The 20,230-nt window shown below is 37.4% G+C and overlaps 1 protein-coding gene across 1 annotated transcript in view; it reads left to right on the top strand.

Moving 5' to 3' along the window:
* Nucleotides 1–1,039: 1,039 nt before the first annotated feature.
* The window catches only part of Myb (MYB proto-oncogene, transcription factor), a 31,377-nt gene continuing 12,186 nt past the window's right edge, over nt 1,040–20,230 (top strand). Inside the window, exons 1-14 of the mRNA XM_027938443.2 lie at nt 1,040–1,245; nt 3,948–4,065; nt 5,853–5,924; nt 7,485–7,577; nt 7,827–8,047; nt 9,733–9,967; nt 11,206–11,286; nt 11,728–11,832; nt 13,278–13,532; nt 16,293–16,435; nt 17,448–17,562; nt 17,654–17,779; nt 18,448–18,561; nt 19,613–19,720. Coding sequence (XP_027794244.2) covers nt 1,040–1,245; nt 3,948–4,065; nt 5,853–5,924; nt 7,485–7,577; nt 7,827–8,047; nt 9,733–9,967; nt 11,206–11,286; nt 11,728–11,832; nt 13,278–13,532; nt 16,293–16,435; nt 17,448–17,562; nt 17,654–17,779; nt 18,448–18,561; nt 19,613–19,720 — 1,992 coding nt within the window. The remainder of the gene's footprint in view (nt 1,246–3,947; nt 4,066–5,852; nt 5,925–7,484; nt 7,578–7,826; nt 8,048–9,732; nt 9,968–11,205; nt 11,287–11,727; nt 11,833–13,277; nt 13,533–16,292; nt 16,436–17,447; nt 17,563–17,653; nt 17,780–18,447; nt 18,562–19,612; nt 19,721–20,230) is intronic.

Below are 20,230 nucleotides of genomic sequence, written 5' to 3'. Positions count from 1 at the left end.
GGTGTCGGCAAGAGAGTCGCAGCCTAACTGCTGGATGCATTGAGATATGTTTGGATTTGAAAGTGCAGAGCATATGGCAGATATAGGAAAATGCCGGATTGTTTAGTAGCTGCAGGTAGTTTATTTAAATTTCATTCATTCATTATGGAGGCATAGAAGAGTGTCAGCTGACAGGCGGCTGGAAAGAAGGTTTTAGGGGACGAAAAGGCTTTGCAAATTGTTATAAGCCCTGGTTGAAGGTTCGAATTGTTATTCTCTGGAAGGTTTTTATTTCTACTGCAAACATTGCACGCGCACCCACACGCGCTCGCGCTGCACATGTCACCGCACTTGGGAAGGCTGGTCAGGATGATGGGTGAAATGCCCTTACATTTTGACCCTACAGATGGAATGAGGGAGAGGAGGAGGGAAATACTCATAGGAACTGTCACTTGCTGGCGGTCCAGCCTCTACCAGCCCCGGGGATTTTCCGGACTCATCACGCCCCGGCTGCCTGAGAGAACAGGTTGCGGGGGCTGGCTCAGTGGCCATAGTGGTCGCCACTCAGCCCAAAGGGACAGAGGCCCTCAGCACCAAGGCCGCTGCTGCGCACCTGGGATGCAATCCCCGCGGGCTCTTCTCCTGGGCAAGAGATCCCGAGGCAGTGCGCACACGTGGACGCGACTGAGGTCCCTGCTCCTGCCCGCGCCCTGCTGCAGCTGCCTTAAGTCTCTCGGCCTCTGGAAAGGCGATCGGACCGACCTTCGCGAAGGCGTTCTGGGAAAAATCCCGTGAAGGCAAAGCAAACCCGCCTGCTTTTCTTCGGGTTGTTTGATTTTCTCATACTTATTTGTTTTATGTACTGGTGGGCATTGGTCCTCCTGTGGCTCTGGAAGTTGCAACGAGCGTGGGCGTGAGCCCTGCTGCAGAACCCCGAGGCTGGCCGGGGCCTGGAGCTACGCCTGTGCGTGCGTAGCTTGGAGTGGGAAGAAAAGGGGGTCGATATAGGTAAATCCCGGCCCCCTACCCCTCTCACGGGGGTCGACCTTGCGGGGCAAGGATGCCACCCCTTGAGAGGTTTCACCTTCGTTTTTTGGACTTCACAGGAAAGCAATCAAGCTCACCTGTTTTGTTGAGAGCAGAAACTAGCAATAGGAGGAGGGAGCTGGGAAGGGGTGCTGACCCGAGGCGCGCTCCAGGCTCCGCGCCCCGAGGACTAGGCTGCCCGCGCTGGGCGGGGCTGCGCAGGTTCCCCGCGGCTCCCAGGTAGCCCGGAGGGGAGGGGCGGGAGCCTTGAACCTGGCTCAGGGGGAAGAGAAACCCGGCTGCGGGTTCCGAGCCGTTTCTTGCAGGGCGAGCGTCAACTCGGCAGGGATTATTAACCAGGTCAGCGAAATAGTCTGAACCCCTTTTCTAGAATCACAGTAGCGGCCACAAGGCACTTCCTCCCGCTCCCCTCCCTCTTCCCAACCCCCAGCGCTTCTTTTCTTTTTCGTTTCTTTGCACGGTTTGTTTCCTTGACAGAATGTAATATTCATAGTTGTACTCTTGTAACCACACCGGGTCTAGCAGGTGGAGGAGTCGAGTGCATCAAGCCTGAAATCAGCCTTTGAAAGTCCTTTGACTGTTGGGTCTGAGATCTTGTCAGAGCAGATAAAGGAAAAGTTATTTCAGGTCTTTAGCAGAAATTAATCATGCTACTGAGGCGGGCAGGACAATTTAGAGCAAGGAAATCAGATGCAAAGGTCAAAGGAGAGCCCCCGCGCGAAGCCTGCTGATAGCAGTCCTGGTCTGGTCCCGCTGTCCTCATGGCCCTTGCAGAAGGCACATGCCACGTTTCCCCCCAAGACCTTGGTTTTGCACAGTTTTGCCTATTTGCTTAATTTCAAAGAGTCACAGAAGACATATAGGTATCATTTATGCACGCTGGAAAGTACCTTAGAAATAGAATCCAAACCCTAATGTATAAGCGAGGAACCGAAGTCTCGAGAGAGAGGAAGTGATTTGGCCAAGTCACGCAGCTAGGCGGAGGCAGAACTAGGACTGACACCTTATCCTCTAGAGAACTCTGGTCGTGTTTGATTCCAGTTCTTTCTCACCTGAGATGGACTGCCCCCTGTGGGCAGCTGAATATTTTGCTTGTTTCTAGATTGTTGTTGCCAAGGGATATGCCCAGTTAATGGTTTGGGAAATGTCCACAGTTCAGGTCTCCAGGTCTAGCCAAACCTAAAAAGTTAATTTGAGTTGAGCCTATGACTCTACTTTCAAATTCCTTTGGTTTTCTTGCTATCCATGATACTTCACAAGGAGCTACTTCATTTGATGGCTTTCTAAGGAGTTTACTAGGAACCTTTCAAAAGATGCAGACTTACAGCTCTGGGCTTATGTTAATTTTTTGTTTATAATACTGTATTTTATGTTAAAAGGAAATTGTTTTAATGGTTATTGACTTGTCAATATTATTATTGTAATTATGATTGATTGTTTACTCCCTCCTATTTCCAGTACTAAACATAGACTCTTGTTTCAAAGGATAGAAACTAAATGAAAAAAAAAAAAGACTATAAGTATGCTTTAATGGGATTTGTGAGTGTGTGTGTGTGTGTATGTGTGTGTGTGGGTGTGGGTGTTGGTAGTTGTACTTGAAGTTTAGATTACATCTTGTCACCATGCAACCTGGATCATCAGATTGTTTCTCAAAATAATAGTTTTAAACATTAGAATCCCAACTCAGAGTTTTTGATGAGCACTTCTGCTTGACTTGTAGGGAGTTGGTAATTTATGCTTCTGAGTTAGTTAGGTAAGATAAAACCTTTTATGAATGTAATTTTCCTTTTTTAAAATAATTTGCATTATGATATTGCTTTTATCATAAAGCAATCAGTCTCAGTTTGATGGATTTCTCAATATTACAATGACAAATTTTAATGAAGTTTGTAAGGTAGTATAGCTTTTCATATCTTGTTTTATAAAGAAAATTACAGCTGAGAGTAAGCTATGAAATTACTCTCATCTCTTCGGTATATGATAAATAAACTAAGTATAGAATTTTGTCAAAACTCATCAAAATTCATATTTTAGTCAACTAGTAAAGGGAAAATCTCTTTTGAAAACAATAATTTTTTTTAACCCATAGATTTCTTCTGGGGGAATCCCTTACTTTTGAATTGGGTACATTTTAAGATATTTTAAACATCACTTAGTCAAAGATAGAAAAAATAAGAGTAAAAAAGATTCTGACTATTAAGTGGCCTAATTATTCACTTAGTTACTATGGAAACTGAGTCATGTAAACATGGCCACAGTTGGGTCCTTCAGGCCCAGGGTTTTGAACAATTTGATATTTATGTTAGTGCCAAAACACTTTGATCACTTGATGGTCTTATCCTTTCTCAGGCTTTAACATCCTTTCCTCTTACTTTCTTGTAATCTTCTCATCTTAAGGAATGACTATAATTATATTATTGGATATATTATTTCTTGAATTTTTATTGTAATAAAATGCCAGCCCTGTTGGAATAACATAAGTGATTTGTTTGTTGTATTTGGGAGATATTACTTAAATGATGTGACATATCCCAGAGATTTTGAGAGTGCACTTATATAAAGGACCCGGGCTCTTATTCTTTTTCTTGTCTTAACATTAAGTTTTAAATTTAAACCTTCATTGGTTGGAAGGTTGCCAAATGTGTAACTTGTCACTGATCTAACAATAAGAGCAGGTCCAAACATGCAGAGCAGTAAGACAGTGCCAGGTCCTTTGCCGTATCTGTGGATACCAATAACAGCAGAACCAGTTTACAATACTAGAGCAACAGAACGCAGAAAACAATCTTGTTGTGCAAGTTTCCAAAGTTTCATCTTCATAACCTTTGAAAAGCTTGTTGAGGAGTTTTTATGTAAGTTTTGTAATCCAATAGTTTAAATCCTCTTGTTTCAGCCCAAGTCTGCCATTCTTATTTCTGCAGCATATACAGTAGTGACGAGGATGATGAAGACATTGAAATGTGTGACCATGACTATGATGGGCTGCTTCCCAAGTCTGGAAAGCGTCACTTAGGGAAAACTAGGTGGACCAGGGAAGAGGTAAATAATCATATTATCAAAGCATGAAAAAAAATGGTAGTGTATAATTTATGAACAACAAAATTCCAGCTCAACTCCAGGTGCTATAGCTCATTAGGAGGGTCTTTGAAAGCTTGGCCTTGGCTGCTTATGTCCCCCACTCATCCACGTGTCGTCTCCTTTCTCCTTTATGTTCCATCTGTTTCCCTCTGCCTATCCAGTTCTCGCTCTTGAGACCCACCACTTCCTACCATTTCTTCATTAATGACAAAGATATGGCCACTCTGTGAAGCCATCCCTGGCTTCCTCCAAGAGGGCTGGAAGCATCCTCCTTCATTTCTCTGCCCTTGGGTATAGATTCTGCCTTAGTGTTGATGTGATAGCTGCATCTCTCCCAGGAGACTGCAAGCCTCTTGAGGGTAGAGCTAAACATCACTATCTTTGTATTTCCTGAACCCAGAATTACTCACCACTGCAAAGTAGGATGTTAATAATACTCCCTAAATAAATGAATGAATTGCTATTTCCAAAAACAAAACAAGGAATAAAACAAAACATGTATAGAACTTACCCCTTTATAATATATTCATTTAATACTCTTGGTATTGATCTTTCACAGATCCATATATGGGTATGAATGTTTGCTCTAAAACCACTCAGTAATGGGTAGAAAGACCACTGTTCCCCACATTTCTTTTTCTGCTAGTTTATCAAAAGCTTAATCCTTTCAAGAAAGGAAAAGTCCTTCTGAAGCTAAATTATTACAGTGTGAGAAAAAGTTTATTTTTTTAATATTCTCCAAAAAATTGCCATCGATCATAGAAGATTTAATTTAAATATAAGTTATATTAACTCTCTTCAATTTCATTGCATTCTGCTTCATTTAAACCAGAGTACCTTTGGACAGACAGACAGGATTTCCAGGGAGGCACATGGGAAATTCATATCTTACCTGTAGAGATTGTGCACTTAGGATGATCATTAGGGAAGTAGAAGTTCTGTTGTTAACCTGGTTCCTGGTTGTGTCTGTATTGTACCAGGGACCTGTATTGTGAATGGATGTTACCTTTGCAGAAACATAAAAAGCACATTGAGAACGACTCTTATGAAGTGATGGGACAGTGAATAGTACATGAACTGAAAGAACCAATTTTCCATGAATGTTTTAGTGTCTTCTGTGTTCTAATATGTTTTGGCCTCATTTAAAACTGCATATATTGATAACAAAAACCAAATGACTTTATTACATTATATATGCATTCAAGTTTAAGTATCAAAAAAAGTTATCTTCTATTTTTTTAACATATGAAAGAGATTGAACCAAATGGAAATATTCTATTTTTTATTCAAGATCTTATCTATTATCATAGTTCAATGGCTACTGAGTCTAATATTGAAATTTATTTCTTCATCATTAAGTAAAACTCCTAACAGTTGTCATATATTATGCACTGAATAGGTGCCTGGGATTATTATAAATGTTTTGCATAATTACCCTGTGTAATCCCCAGACAATCCTATTGATATCAGCATTCCCATTTTATAGATAACAACAGTAAGGTCCGAAAAGGTAAAATAATACATGCAACTGGTATAACTAATCAATAGCTGAGCCAAAATAAAAACTCTAGTCTGACTCTAAATAAATCTCTGCTCTAGACCAGTATAATTTATTTTCTGTATTTGGATACTTTGAGTAGGGTTTTTTTTCCCCCTGGATCCTAGCATTAATTCCGTTGTTCAGTAGAACTTGAACAGAGTTATTCAGTAAATGACTGATATCTTAGGATTATCTTTAAATGTCCTAGGATGAAAAACTCAAGAAGCTGGTGGAACAGAATGGAACAGATGACTGGAAAGTCATTGCCAATTATCTCCCGGTAAGTTAGTGATTTATTCTCTTTGTAATAGAAAAGTTCCTCCTAAAGATTTAAATAAAATATTCTTATAGAAGCTATTAAGATATCACATATTGCTCATATATAAGAAGTAGGGGGAGAGATGCCCTCTCATCATTTACATTTTGTAATGCATGTTTTGGGGGTTTCTAAATAAATTTTAAAACATTTCCACAACATCTTAAACAATTGCTTCTTGCTTATCTTTGATTTCTTGAGATAATATAAATTAACGTTCTGATGATTTGTTACATAGTAGATGATTAAACTTGATATTTTTTCCTGTTCAGCTTCTGAATTCCCCATTTTTGTAAATAGCCATGTGTTTGGTACTCAGGTTTGAAATGCTAGGATATTTTTTACTTATCCCATTCTGTTGTCCCTTATGTCTAAGCAATTATGAAGAAAGCTGGAATTCCTTGGTAGTCTCCTCATCCTTTACATTCCATAGTTGGGTCACAAGATAGGCCCCCTGTTTTCTCATCTGGGCTATTCCAATGGCTTCCCCACTTGTAGCTTTCCATTTTTTTCTCCATCCCAAACACTATTGACAGATCAGCTTCCTAAAATGCATATGTATCTTATCTTCTCAAAAACAACAATAGTAGTTGGAGGTGTAGCTCAGTAGCAGAGCACTCACCCAGTATGTGCAAGACTCTGGGTTTAACCCTTAACATCATAACCAAAACCCACCAATGGTGACTTACAGTCTTACAAACTAAGTAACTGCTTTGACCTGATACAGAGAGGTCCCCCTACATAGCCCCAACTTATAGCTCCCATGCTGTTTCCTACTTCTCTCCATAAGCTCATTTGGTGGAATTCATTTCTGCTTTCCTCCTCTGGAATTTTGATCCTTTCATCTCACCTCCTAGAATGTTCTCCTTTTCCTTCTCCAGTCAAAAGTTCTGACCATCCTCCAACGTCCACAGACAGAGCTCTTTTGGATTCCTTTCTTTAGAAGGAATTTCTCCTCCTAAGGGAATGCTTTACTCCCCACCTCCATGGCACTTTGCTTTGTGTCTCTCCTTGAATATGAATTGAATTCAGCCTTCTGTCATAATTAATTATATATTTGCCTTTCCCTTCATGTAAGATTGCAAGGTCCTATAAAGTAGGCCTACCTTTTATCATCTTTGCTCCTTCCACAATATAATGTCTTGTGCTCCTGAATGCACATCTCTTAGTTTGGGAAGCAAACTTTATTATATTCCTTTCTGGTGGGTTTCCATTGAAGTCTGAAAAACTGGAATTTCTAAGAAGTCTGTAACCATGTAGGTTACTTCACATGCCACAGACTGAGGTCAAGGTTAAGTTAAATTGACAGGCACAGGAGGCAAAGCTTCTAATTTTATATGCAAGTTTGATGTATTCTGTACATTCTTTAGCCTGTAAGTACTGAGGGAAAGGTGGGCTCTCTACACATGCCTTAAGGTGTTCTTGAATGTTTTCATTGCATATTTTCTCTGTATGACTCATATTAAGCAAAGTTTTCACATGCATATGGTGTTCTATCTTTATGATGGTGCATACTTTGTCTAGAATCGGACAGATGTGCAGTGCCAACACCGATGGCAGAAAGTGCTAAACCCTGAGCTCATCAAGGGTCCTTGGACCAAAGAAGAAGATCAGAGAGTAAGTTTTGTTTTCACGGATGTGTGCATTAAAGTTAAGAATATTCCCCAGACATCTTTGTTGGATGTTTCCCCAGCCAAGGAAGCAGGTAAAGTGAGCAAACAGGAAGTAAAGGACTCTGGTCCCATATTTCCAGTGAATGAAAGCAGACTTTTAGAAGTTTTCTAAAGAACTTGTAACACTGAAGAATGATTAATGACTCATTACATAACATTAAAACACAGGTTATTTTTGTGTGTTTATCTGAAGGTGATAGAACTTGTACAGAAATACGGTCCGAAACGTTGGTCTGTTATTGCCAAGCACTTAAAAGGGAGAATTGGAAAACAATGTAGGGAGAGGTGGCATAACCACTTGAATCCAGAAGTTAAGAAAACCTCCTGGACAGAAGAGGAAGACAGAATTATTTACCAGGCACACAAGAGACTGGGGAACAGATGGGCAGAAATCGCAAAGCTACTGCCTGGACGGTAATACTATGTCAAAAAATATATTGATTGGGAAGAATGAAGGAGCGGGATTCTAACATTCTGTTTTAAATGTATGAACAAATTACATACCATCAATAATGTTTTATTTAGAACCAGAAAATATCCTATAGTTTATCTAGTGGAGGACTTTTAGGATCCAGCCAGTGGTGAGCCTTGGGCTAAATCTTTGAACTTTACTTAGCTGTGGTTTCCCCATTTGCAAAAATAAGTAATAATCTATATCACAGAGCCAATGCTAGGATCAAAGTAAAATAAATGTCAGAGCACTTTGTAAACTGCAGAGCTCTAAACACAAAAGGAAACTGAATGTGGACAGTCTGTCCTTGGTCTAAATTCATTCGGCCAATTTAGTGACTGGCTACCATTTTGGCAGTTGGTCATCTATTATTTTCCAAATACCTGGCTTCACTTCATTATGCTACATGATTAACTTTTTTTTTTTTTTACTTTGAATAAAGAAATAATGTATTTCTAGAGTTATCATACTTTTTCCAGGTTTTTAAATAATGTCAATATAAAGCTTTTTTTTCAGTGAACAAGGCAAGAAAATGATCTTATTATGAGGAATGACTATGGAAGCTCATTTTTGTCCCATATTCCTCCCTTAAGTAATATATAACTGAATTTTCTTACTTTGGAAAATACTTTTTAACTATAGATTTTAAGGTAGAAAATATTAAAGATATTTTTATTCTTGAGCTTCTTAATATAAAAATGGAGAAAGGGTAATTTCAAAGATGAATTATGCTGTGTTTTCTTGTGATGCTCCAAAGCATTTCCTCCCTCGGGGTTTAGTAAAAGCTTAGAAAATCCAAGAGATTTGTCAAAGGTGGCCTTTTCTCCCCTATGGAGGATATACTATTGCCTCTTCTAAAAATTAAAGGGGTGATTCAACTTCCTCTTACTTTATCACACATTCCCTCACCCCCATGAAAATAGGGAAAGGTAGTCTTAAAATGGTTTTTTGGTTTTGGGTTTTTTTTTTTTCTTTTTTTGAATTGAGAAACTTCCCGAGAATGGAAAGACATTAATGAAAATGCTTTGCAGTTTGAAAATATCCGGGAGTTATCATTTTTCCCTTTTTCCCTTTCCTTTCACCTCTGTCTGGCTTGTAAGAACAGTGGATGCTTTTCAAAAGGTAGGAAGGGTTTTTGACTCCAAATTTCTCACTAGTGATATAAGAGTTAAAGAGTAGACACTGAGACAGCGTCATTGTCATTCCCAAACACTGCCAAGTCCCTGATTTTTGTGGTGGGTAGGCCCTGCTAAGCCATTCTTGAAGGAGTAATTGTTTTAGGACAGCTAGAACTTTTAGGTTGTATTTGAGTCTTGTACCACAAATGGTCAGGATCAACACTGAAAGGTTATCGTGTTGAAAATACTCCCTTACCTCAGACACAAAATGATGAAAAGATACCAGAGTTTATAGAAAGATCCATACATTCTAGATTATATAAATAAGAGAAATCTATGGATTTTTAAATTTGGCTACAGGGAAAGCAAGATCTTAGCAGGTGGAAAAGAACGAAACAATTAAAAAGAGAAAACAACTGTTAGTGGAACCAAAATAAAGATTTCTGTTAGAAACAGTTTTCTGTCAATTAACTCTAATCTGAATTGAAATTTTTGTTTGTAAAATTTTTATGTGCTATATTTCTGTGCAGAACTGATAATGCTATCAAGAACCACTGGAATTCTACAATGCGTAGGAAGGTGGAACAGGAAGGTTATCTGCAGGAGTCTTCTAAAGCCAGCCAGCCAACAGTGGCCACAGGCTTCCAGAAAAACAATCACTTGATGAGTTTTGCTCATGCCCCACCTTCATCTCAACTCCCTCCAACTGGCCAGCCCTCAGTCAGCAATGACTATTCCTATTACCAAATTTCCGAAGCACAAAACGTAAGCCATTCCTGAGAATTTACTTTAGTGAAAGACATGGTTATTTTAGCTACCGATAATAATAATACTTGTGGTTATATTGTTTTCAAAGAGCTTTCCTAAACATAACTAAGATCAATCTTCACCTATACCCCTTGAAATAGATCAGGGTAAATATGGGTATCCCTGAGTCATGTGTCTGGAAATGAGATGGTTAAGTGATTCTGTCCAGGATTACAAGTCATGGTATTGCCAGGTAAAATCCAAGTTGTTTGATTCTAACTCACTACTTCAATTCTAATTTAAAATTAGAGTTTGGATGTAAATTTTCTTAAAGTACTGCTGAAGACGAATGGGGGAAGGGAAAGATACATTTATAGTCTAATATTTTTCTCTTCCAAAATGAAAAGTGAATGTAATATTACATTTGGAGAGAAAATAGCTTGACACCAATGGATAGGTTGTTAATTCTGGTAGTGATCTAGCCAAAATGCAGTTATTGATTCAGTAAACGTTTACATTTTTACTCTGATTCAAGAGCAGAGCTTTATGGCATTGATAGTCCAATGTTCCCTTTTATCTTTCTTTGGATTAGTGTGATTCCTTCCTCATTTCTAGACATTTATATGTATGGAAAGAAAGGATTTTTAGTGAGTGGAAAAGAAGAAAAATCAAGGAATGTTAATCTTTGAACTAACAATAATAAATGATGAAATTTATCCAAGAATACAGACCTCATACGCAAATGTTAGGCAAAACATATTCATGAGTAGTTTTTACTCTTCTTTCTCTGTTCCATGGATTTGACTACAGACTTTCCAGAAAGGTCTCAGGTGAATGGATTATCATAAGAGGTTTTGTGCTTTTTATCAAAACATCATAATTATTCTCAGAAAAATATTTTGTTACAAGCAGCTAGTACCATCTCCTTTTCCCATGAAAACGTTTCATACATTCACAAATGTATTTTAGATTATATTTCCATCGTGTTTTTTTCTCTAAGGAATGCTTCCTGTTGGGACTGATGAGTACCTTAAATTTCTTTCATTGTATTGCTTTAGCTGTTCAGCCATTTTTAAAAGGCCTGGCTAAACTTCAAATTAAAGGAGGTTTTTTGTTGTTATTTAATTGTTTAGAGAATTTTATCAGTAGAGTACTTTTCCCCCTTCAATCCCAGAATAAAACCTCAGGAAGTCAAATCCCCTGAAGCATATGTAACCATGAATGACTCGGCCTTTGTTTTCCCTTTTTTGATCTAGGTCTCCAGTCATGTTCCATATCCTGTAGCTTTACATGTAAATATAGTTAATGTTCCTCAGCCAGCTGCTGCAGCCATTCAGGTAAGATTCTCTTATAAAGAAACTCATTATCTGGGCAAGGCAGTGCTTTTAAGAAATACTTTATTTCTTTTATGTAGACACTTATTTTCACCTGAGCAGCTGAAGTAAAAAGAAAAGGGAATAGTAGAGAGGAGGGTAAAGTTCAGGCCAACAATCTACCAATCTTGGCTTCTTGGAGGGTTTGTTCTGGAGGGTTTTCTGATGTTCATTGTTTCAAGTTGAAACAATTCATTAGGCAGCATCCACTCTATAGCCTCAGATTTCCCATCACTACCTTAAGTTTGAAATCTCATTCAGAAAGATTTCTGTAGTGGAAATATTTGACTTGTCTTGGTTTTACACTGAGGCTCCTTGGGCTGTGTGGTGGTACCTTAAGACTCCAGGCTACAACCACTTTCCAATCAGACCTTTGCTTCCCCTCCCCTTAACTTCTAATTTCAGAGACACTATAACGATGAAGACCCTGAGAAAGAAAAACGAATAAAGGAATTAGAGTTGCTCCTAATGTCAACTGAGAATGAGCTCAAAGGACAGCAGGCATTACCGGTAAGAATGTCACTACGTACTTGGGGGGATGGTTTGCAGCTTTACCCCAATACTCTTCTGTATCCTTTTTCTTCTCTTCTAAATATTACCCCAGCCACAATTCTATATATCAGTTAACTATGTTTAAACAGAAGTAGTTGATAGTAAAAAAAAAAAAAATACTGTTGGTATCAGAATGTGTATAACTATGTAATGCACTCCACCATTGTCATGTATGTAAGAAATAAATTTTAAAAAGAATGTGTATTAACTAAATTGGAAGTAGTCTTTTTGTATTACAGTAGAAACAAAATTCATTTGTGCTTTTCATCAAGCCATTTTTTTTCTCCAGGACTGTAATCAGTTAAAAGATTAGCAAGAATAAAATAAAAGAAGTGCTATATTTTTTTTTACAAAGCTTTGTACTATATGCTATTTGTTTAACTTTTTTTCTTTTTCTCTCACTTTCTTAATCTGTCCTTGTTTTATAATTGCAAACATGATTTGATGTACATTCAGTATTACATGTAAAAAGATTTATGTATATTTTATATACTTATTATTAAATATATATTTATTATATTTTTATTTTATATACATATTTTATATGTATAGATGTAAAACACTGATGCATAAATAACACTGGTCTCTTTTGTTTGCATGCATGAAAGTTGTGTGGATCATTACTGAATTCTGATATCTTTTTTAATAATTGGGCAGCAAACTGAGAAAGCAGCTTGTACTTTGTAACAAATCTAGTTAGCCAACAAAGTGAATAAAAGAGAAGTGATACCTAGTAGGTATTCTTAGGGGTAAATTTCTTTTTTGTTAAATAATAAAATGATTATGTGCACATGTTAGTTTGACCACTCAACCACTTTTTAACTTTAATGTTTTGCAATTTCTCCTGTTGCGTGGTCATGCTGAAAGGAGACTTCTGTTAATTTGCTCTTCTGCTTTCCTAACCACGCTGATTTGGCAGCCCTTCACTGCCTCGGTGCAGTCTACATCCTTAGAAAGGGATAGAAGCATCAGGAACATGTACACAGAAAAGCAACTTAACCTCTTGAGTTCTCTAGCTTTTTAGTAGGTTAGAATGCAAATAAGACAATTCTTAACATTGATGGACCTTTTGCGAATTGTGTTCAAGTTGATTTCCTAAGACAGTCAGTATGAAAACTTTGTACTTTGTAGCATAGTTTGAAGTTTTAACAAAATGATAACAATGAAGGTAACCACATAAGCATAAACTCTAGTACTGTTAAAAAGCAGGGGCTTGCATTGACAAAAAGGAAACATCTTGACAACTGTTTCATAGGCATAAGTTTTGGATGATGCAACTACTTTTATCTTTCCTCCAACAGCATCAGATACCTTGTGCAACATCATTGCTTTAAGTTCCTTCTTCCTTTCTTTTCCCCCACTTTTTCTTTATTTCTACACTCACCCCACCCCCCCTTCCTCAGACACAGAACCACACATGCAGCTACCCAGGGTGGCACAGCACCTCCATTGTCGACCACACCAGACCTCATGGAGACAGTGCACCTGTTTCCTGTTTGGGGGAACACCACTCCACTCCATCTCTGCCAGTGGATCCCAGCTCCCTACCTGAAGAAAGTGCCTCGCCAGCAAGGTGCATGATCGTCCACCAGGGTACCATTCTGGATAATGTTAAGAACCTCTTAGAAGTTGCAGAAACACTCCAATTTATAGATTCTGTAAGTAGAATTACTAAGGCAAGTTAATGTTTCTGGAAGGGATTTAGAAAACTCATTTCATAACTCTTTGCCGTTTTCTATAGTAAATGTTATTGGTCTCAATTCATGTATAGGTAAACGTATGAATTTAGACTTAACAAATATATTTTTGCAGAGATCTCATATAATACCCTACCAAGACAAAAGACAGCTGTTAAACTTTTCCTTCAAAAGGCATATTTAAAAAAAAATAAATCTTATAAAGCAGGACTCCAGCTATCCTTCAAAGAGCATATTTAAAAATAATAATAATAACAAAGCCAATGACTTATAAAGCAGAACTCCAGCTATGGAATTGGTGTTTGAGTTACTTTTAAAGGATCTTTTATTTTGCTTACTTCTTTGTGCTTCTCTAGAATATTGCTTTGCTTTTGGATAGCATATTAAGAATTATGTTTACTGGGAACTTAAAGCAATCTTCCAGTGTATTTGAAATAATCAGTTCATTGGTAGATGTGGCTTTCTGTATAAAATACCGAACATTAATTATCCGTCCCATTGGTTCACCAAGATAAATCGTTCTTAGTGAAACAAACTGGAGTTCAGCCCCCACTCAGCAGACACTCACTTCATTTCCTGGGTTTCCTAGTTGGTTAAAAAACATTTATTGTGTACTTGCTGGAAAGGGCATGGATATCGCCACTGTGTGCCTTCTAGAAAGGTTTTCTCTTTGCTGTATATTGCATGTAAATGATAGGATGTCAGGACCTCCCCACAGCACATCTGTAGGACTAACCTCTAGCAGTTCCTGCTAATGCAGGGTGACAGACGACTGGTACCCTTGCTGCTGGAAAAAGTTCACCATATGGGCCCCAGGTTTTCTGTGCACTTAGCATGTCTTTCTCAGTGCTGTTTCAGGTGATGATGGCACACAACTTGCGCACACTGTCTCAGAGTTCTGTGCCTCCCACATTGTTTCAGGATTCTTCATCATGGTGTGATCTCAGCAGTTCTGAATTCTCTGAAGAAGCAGCTTTTCCACCTAGACAGCATTCCGCAGGCAAAGGGCTCCAGCTTCAGCAAAGAGAGGGCAATGGGAATAGCCCTGTAGGAGAGCCTAACCCGAGGGTGAACAACCCTCCCAAGGCTTTACCTCCTGCAAAGCACAGCACAATTCCACTGGTCATCCTTCGAAAAAAGCGGGGCCAGGCCAGCCCCCTAGCCACTGGAGACTCTAGCTCCTTCTTATTTGCTGACGTCAGCAGTGCAAGTCCCAAGCGTTCCCCTGTCAAAAGCCTGCCCTTCTCTCCCTCGCAGGTAGCACACAATTTCTGCACAGCTGTTACTAATTTGCAACAGACACCTGAGCCTTAATAATCTAGAAACTAATCCTTTGGAACAAATGACTACTGCTGCCCTTGCTGATTTCATTCTGGCACTGAATCTAGCTGTGGCTGAGACCTGTTGCCTCTCAGAGCCTAGGCTGGCTGCAGACTAGCTGATGGTTTTGTCCTGATTCTCTCTTTTACTTTATTTGGAAGATAGTTTGCATGGGATATGCTCTTATTTCCTTCTACCCTAGAATTTAGCATTTCTATCTCTTTCTCTAGTCCTGTGTGATCCCTTTCTTTTAAAATATTAACATGTTTTCTGCCTCTTTGTTCATTTATCATTATGTGATTCACTGACCCCAGAAAGGAGGGAACCAAATTATGAAAACATACCATTTGGGTTGCAACTGGAAATTTAGATTCCAATCTCTCTTTGAGTGGGAAGGTGGAGGGAAAGGATGAGGAACAAACGCTTAAGGAAAATTTAAAATTTTCATCATTGGCTCTTTTGAGTTGTGTCATATTTTACTAGTGAAGCTTTTGCCAAAGAATATTCTCATTTCATATAGTGTTTCTAAGGCATAGAAATTATAGTCTTTATCAGACACTTGTGTTCCTAAATTATTAAAATAATTGAAATTAATAGATAATCTGGCACTTTAAAATGTTTTTCCAATTTTTTCTGTTGCGTTTGTTTGGAGAACAGCTTTAAGTATAAACAAATGATACCTCCACCAAAAAAATATATGTATACATACATATGTATATACATACATATTTGTATATAAGTATATATATGTACACATATGTGTATATATGTACATGTGTGTGTGTGTGTGTGTGTATAGGGTTTTTTTGTCTGTATTTTCCAAGCAGTGTTTTGCAGAATGTTAGTTCTGCAACATTTTAATAGATGATGTTCCAGAAAAAAGTCTAAGTATATAGGTATGTACATCTGAGAAACATGGACTCAAAGTTAAAAACAGTTTCTTTACACAAGTACCCTGAGTTAGTTTGTTGTCGTCACTATTTTTTGTTTTGTTTTGTTTTGTTTGTTTTTTGGTTTTGAGACAGGGTCTCATAAGTTGCCCAAGCTCCTATACCCAAGTGATCCTACCTCAGCCTCCTGACTATTAAAAGAAATACTTTATAACCTTTTTAATGTTAGTAAAGGGTGTGTCTCATTTTCTTTAATCGCAAGTGTCTTTTATTGATAATATTTTCTTAGGATTTTGCGAGTTTTTCAGTATTGACTCTAGTTTTATTTTGGATGCTCAATTGAAGTAAATTAATACCCTCTTCAACACCATATGATTGTTAATATCTATTATTTTGCATAGTGGGTCAGTAAACCATACTTGCTTATTATCTAGGTGTGATTTTGAAGTTGGGCTGAGTAGAGAATCACTGTTTAATCTAAGTAGTTCTTTTCTCTCTCTCCTGTGTTTAGTTCTTAAACACTTCCAGTAACCATGAAAGCTTAGACTTGGAAACACCTTCTTTAACTTCCACCCCTCTCAATGGTTACAAATTGACTGTTACAACACCGTTTCATAGAGACCAGACTGTGAAAACTCAAAAGGAAAACACCATGTAAGTTCTTGGATCAAGAAAAAAATATTTATTTATCTTGGTTATAACTAATTAATGGAATATAACCCCCAACTATCTGATATATTTGTATGTAAGTAATTTGCTAGTGTATTTATATGTATTAAAAATATTAAATATTCCCAGACAGAATATGTCTGTCCTAGGAATGTTAGAACTAACTAGAAGTAGAAGCTGGGAAAATAAACAAAATTGCCTTTTATAGTTCACTCCAATTTCTGTATATGCAGAGGCAGTTTTAATAAAATGTTTCCATCTAGTTTGTTTGTTCATTCAGTCCCTACTGAATTTTTCTCTCACTGAAAAAGATTTTCAGCCTTCTTTCTTCTCTGATTATAAGCTTCAAAATAAGATTGATCGTGGTTCTTTACATAGGTCGTATTTTTACTCTTAAATTTTCTCTGACATCTTCAGAAATATCATATGATTAAAAGCCAAGGTATGATTAAACAATCATTTTTATTTGATGAAGGCTTAACCTATTCAAAGAAATGGAAGAGAAAATCAGTTTGAATTATAAGAAACCTTTGAAGGAAATCCATTCTTATTACTTCCAAATACAAAAAAATAAATTTTAAAAGGTTAACATGTTTTCTAGTGTGAATCTCCTTTTAATGAATATATAAATTGATTTGTCAATGATATCAGATATGGCAAAGTTTATTATAGTTCTTATATAGATTGAGGGCATTTTCCCATATCCTCAGAAACATCAGGAAAGATGAATAATATTTTAGCACTTTTAGTCTTAAGGCTATATAATATTTTGAAATATTATATACTATTATTATATAATATTATATATTATATATAATATTTTGAAGATATGTCTACTATTATCTTCTCCCTAGTGAATGGATATGATTTATAAACATATCCAATTCCGTACCAGTGGTAGAGTTTATTGGAAACAAATTAAATTTGATAGATAAAACAAAGTGATGAGCATTACATTTCTTTCATATTAAGCCTCTGCTTGTTCTCTTTTTTAAAGGTTTAGAACTCCAGCTATCAAAAGGTCAATCCTAGAAAGCTCGCCAAGAACACCCACACCTTTCAAACATGCACTTGCAGCTCAAGAAATTAAATATGGTCCCCTGAAGATGCTAGTAAGTTTTGGAAAAGTCCTTGAGTGTGGTTGACTTATTAGCATAGATAGGAATTTTCCTCTGATGCAAAAATGTCCACTCTTCCCTACAGCCTCAGACGCCGTCTCATCTAGTAGAAGATCTACAGGATGTGATCAAACAAGAGTCAGATGAATCTGGCATTGTTGCTGAGTTTCAAGAGAATGGCCCACCTTTACTGAAGAAAATCAAACAGGAGGTAAGTATAAGACCCTATGGAAGGAACAAGCTGTGACTCCTGCTGCCTTTGTTCTTTCGTGCATTTTGATGTGCCTGGCCTCGATGCTGTGCGACAGCACCACTTCTCATGTAAGATTTTCATACAAGATGCATTCAAAAGGTACTGCCAGAGTGTAGGCAGCAATCTTTCGTTTGGAAAGCCAAGCCACTTCTATCAACTTTATATAGAGAAGATGCTAGGATAAGGGAAAGAGAGGGCAGAAGCTTTTTATTATACTTAAAAATATAGATAGATGATAAATATTCCATTTTCTCTCTCCCTTTTTTAAGGGAATAAGAAACAGTTTATTCTGAGCCAAATATGAATGACTATCACTGGGAACACAAATTCAAGTTACCCTGAATGACATATTCCCTCACTTTCTGAGACCATAGAAAAATAGGAATTCACACTCAAATGGTAGTATTTTAAATTCATAGTATAGAAGAAAGGAGATGTAACCTGCAAGGATCAAAGTAGCTTGTTGGCAAGAGGCATCTCTTAACAAGTTGGATAATTTTCCTCTTGGATTTATTTTCATGCAAGGTTGAATGTTTGAGAGACTGACCAGAAATTTACTACTGAGAATAAATATTTCGTGAAAGTAGTACTGGTAGAAATGACAAGCACTTGCTGTTTGCTTTTAGGTAGAATCTCCAACTGATAAAGCGGGAAACTTCTTCTGCTCAAGCCACTGGGAAGGGGACAGTCTGAATGCTCAACTGTTCACACAGGCATCACCTGTGGCAGAGGCACCACCAGTAAGTACCCATGCACCAGTGCCCAAGTTGCTCCACTAGTGACTCAGAATCCTATGTGTGGTATGTGGGGCCATTGTGGTTTCAGTACTCACTCTTTAGTGCATCTGGTTTCAAAACAGCCTCTCATGCATTTTTTTTTAAAAAAATGATTATTAATGTTAGAATATAAAGTTGAAATTTTTGTTTATGTATTCAAAACAGATTCTGTCTATATTGTTTAGTAGATAAAGACCACAGTAGTCTGTACATATCAGTATATGTGGATTTTCTTCCCAAGGTTTGGTTCTGAATACATGGGTGCATAGGGCCAACAGGATTGCCTTGCCTTGGTTCCATCATTTTTCCAGTTTACTATTAGTGAATAGTTGCCCTTATGTCTTATGGAGAATCTAAGCAAACAATAATTACTAATACTTATTCAGTATGTATTAAGTGGTGAGTCCTAATCTAATGACTTTAGATGAGTTAATTCATGTAATCCTTGCAGTAACCCTATAAGATTGATAACATTATCACTTCCATTATAGCAACTAGAAAATTTGGTATCTTAGTCATTTATTCAAGTTTATATACCTCATGGGGCTGGTACTGGATTAGAACTCTAAAAATGTGGCTCTAAATTCTAAAAATCCATAGAAGCGTGGCTTTTTGTCATTGAACTATACTGCCTTTAATACAGCTATAAAATATTTCTGTCCCAGTATATGAAATAAACAATCCATATCCAAGAGCTTAGAATATCCTTTAGTTTTAAAAGCATGGACTTATGAATTCATTTAGAAGATGGATTTTAAGTGCATACCCCATGCTTAGAATAAGATGGGACCCAAAGGTTTTTGGGTTCTGGTGGTGTTTGCCACAGTGGTGTGAGGGTTAGTACATCATTGAGTTCTCCTTTTAGCTCACAGGGAAGAAACTTTCTGGAAGATGCCTGCATTTCTTCATGCTAATGAGTACCATCTCATAGTAATCTCCTCTCAACAGTGTTAGGATTGTTGGCTTTCATATTATCCAAGCTCATTTAAATTTCAAATATTTTCTTTCTTTTTAGAATATTCTTACAAGCTCTGTTTTAATGACACCAGTATCAGAAGATGAAGACAATGTTCTCAAAGCATTTACAGCACCTAAAAACAGGTCCCTGGTGAGTCCCTTGCAGGTAATTATTATTTCATCACTGTCTTAAAATTCTTAAGTGTCTTAAAATTCATTCACTGAAAAACTGTTATCTTATATTATTGTTGTTTTTAACATATTAGACATAGAGGAGTGGTGTCTTAAAGTGACATCTAATGTCTAGAAAATCTCTTCTAATTTTTGGTACTACTCATATGAGACAGGCTGGAAATTTTCATGAGAGCTGGTCCCCCAAGCATGATGAAGGAAAACATTTTTTACTGTGACTAAGATCATGGATCACCCTTGGGTCAGTATCTCCTTCCTCTTGAAGCATTTTTTTAAATGTCTACATAGTTTACTTTTTGTTTCAAAATTCTTGTTTTCTATGCTCTATCACTAGACAATCAAAGCTCTGAGATTGGTTAGATTTTAAATGAAATGTGAAGTTATCTAGACAGAAAATAATTGCAATGTATTTGACCATCAGAATAAAAAAAGCAACTGTCAATGCTTGTGACTAATCCATGATGGACCATCTGCTCTCAGGTTT

This window comes from Marmota flaviventris, chromosome 6, assembly GCF_047511675.1.
Source record: "Marmota flaviventris isolate mMarFla1 chromosome 6, mMarFla1.hap1, whole genome shotgun sequence".
NCBI classification, from domain to species: domain Eukaryota; kingdom Metazoa; phylum Chordata; class Mammalia; order Rodentia; family Sciuridae; genus Marmota; species Marmota flaviventris.
This window is presented reverse-complemented; position numbering and strand designations above follow the sequence as displayed.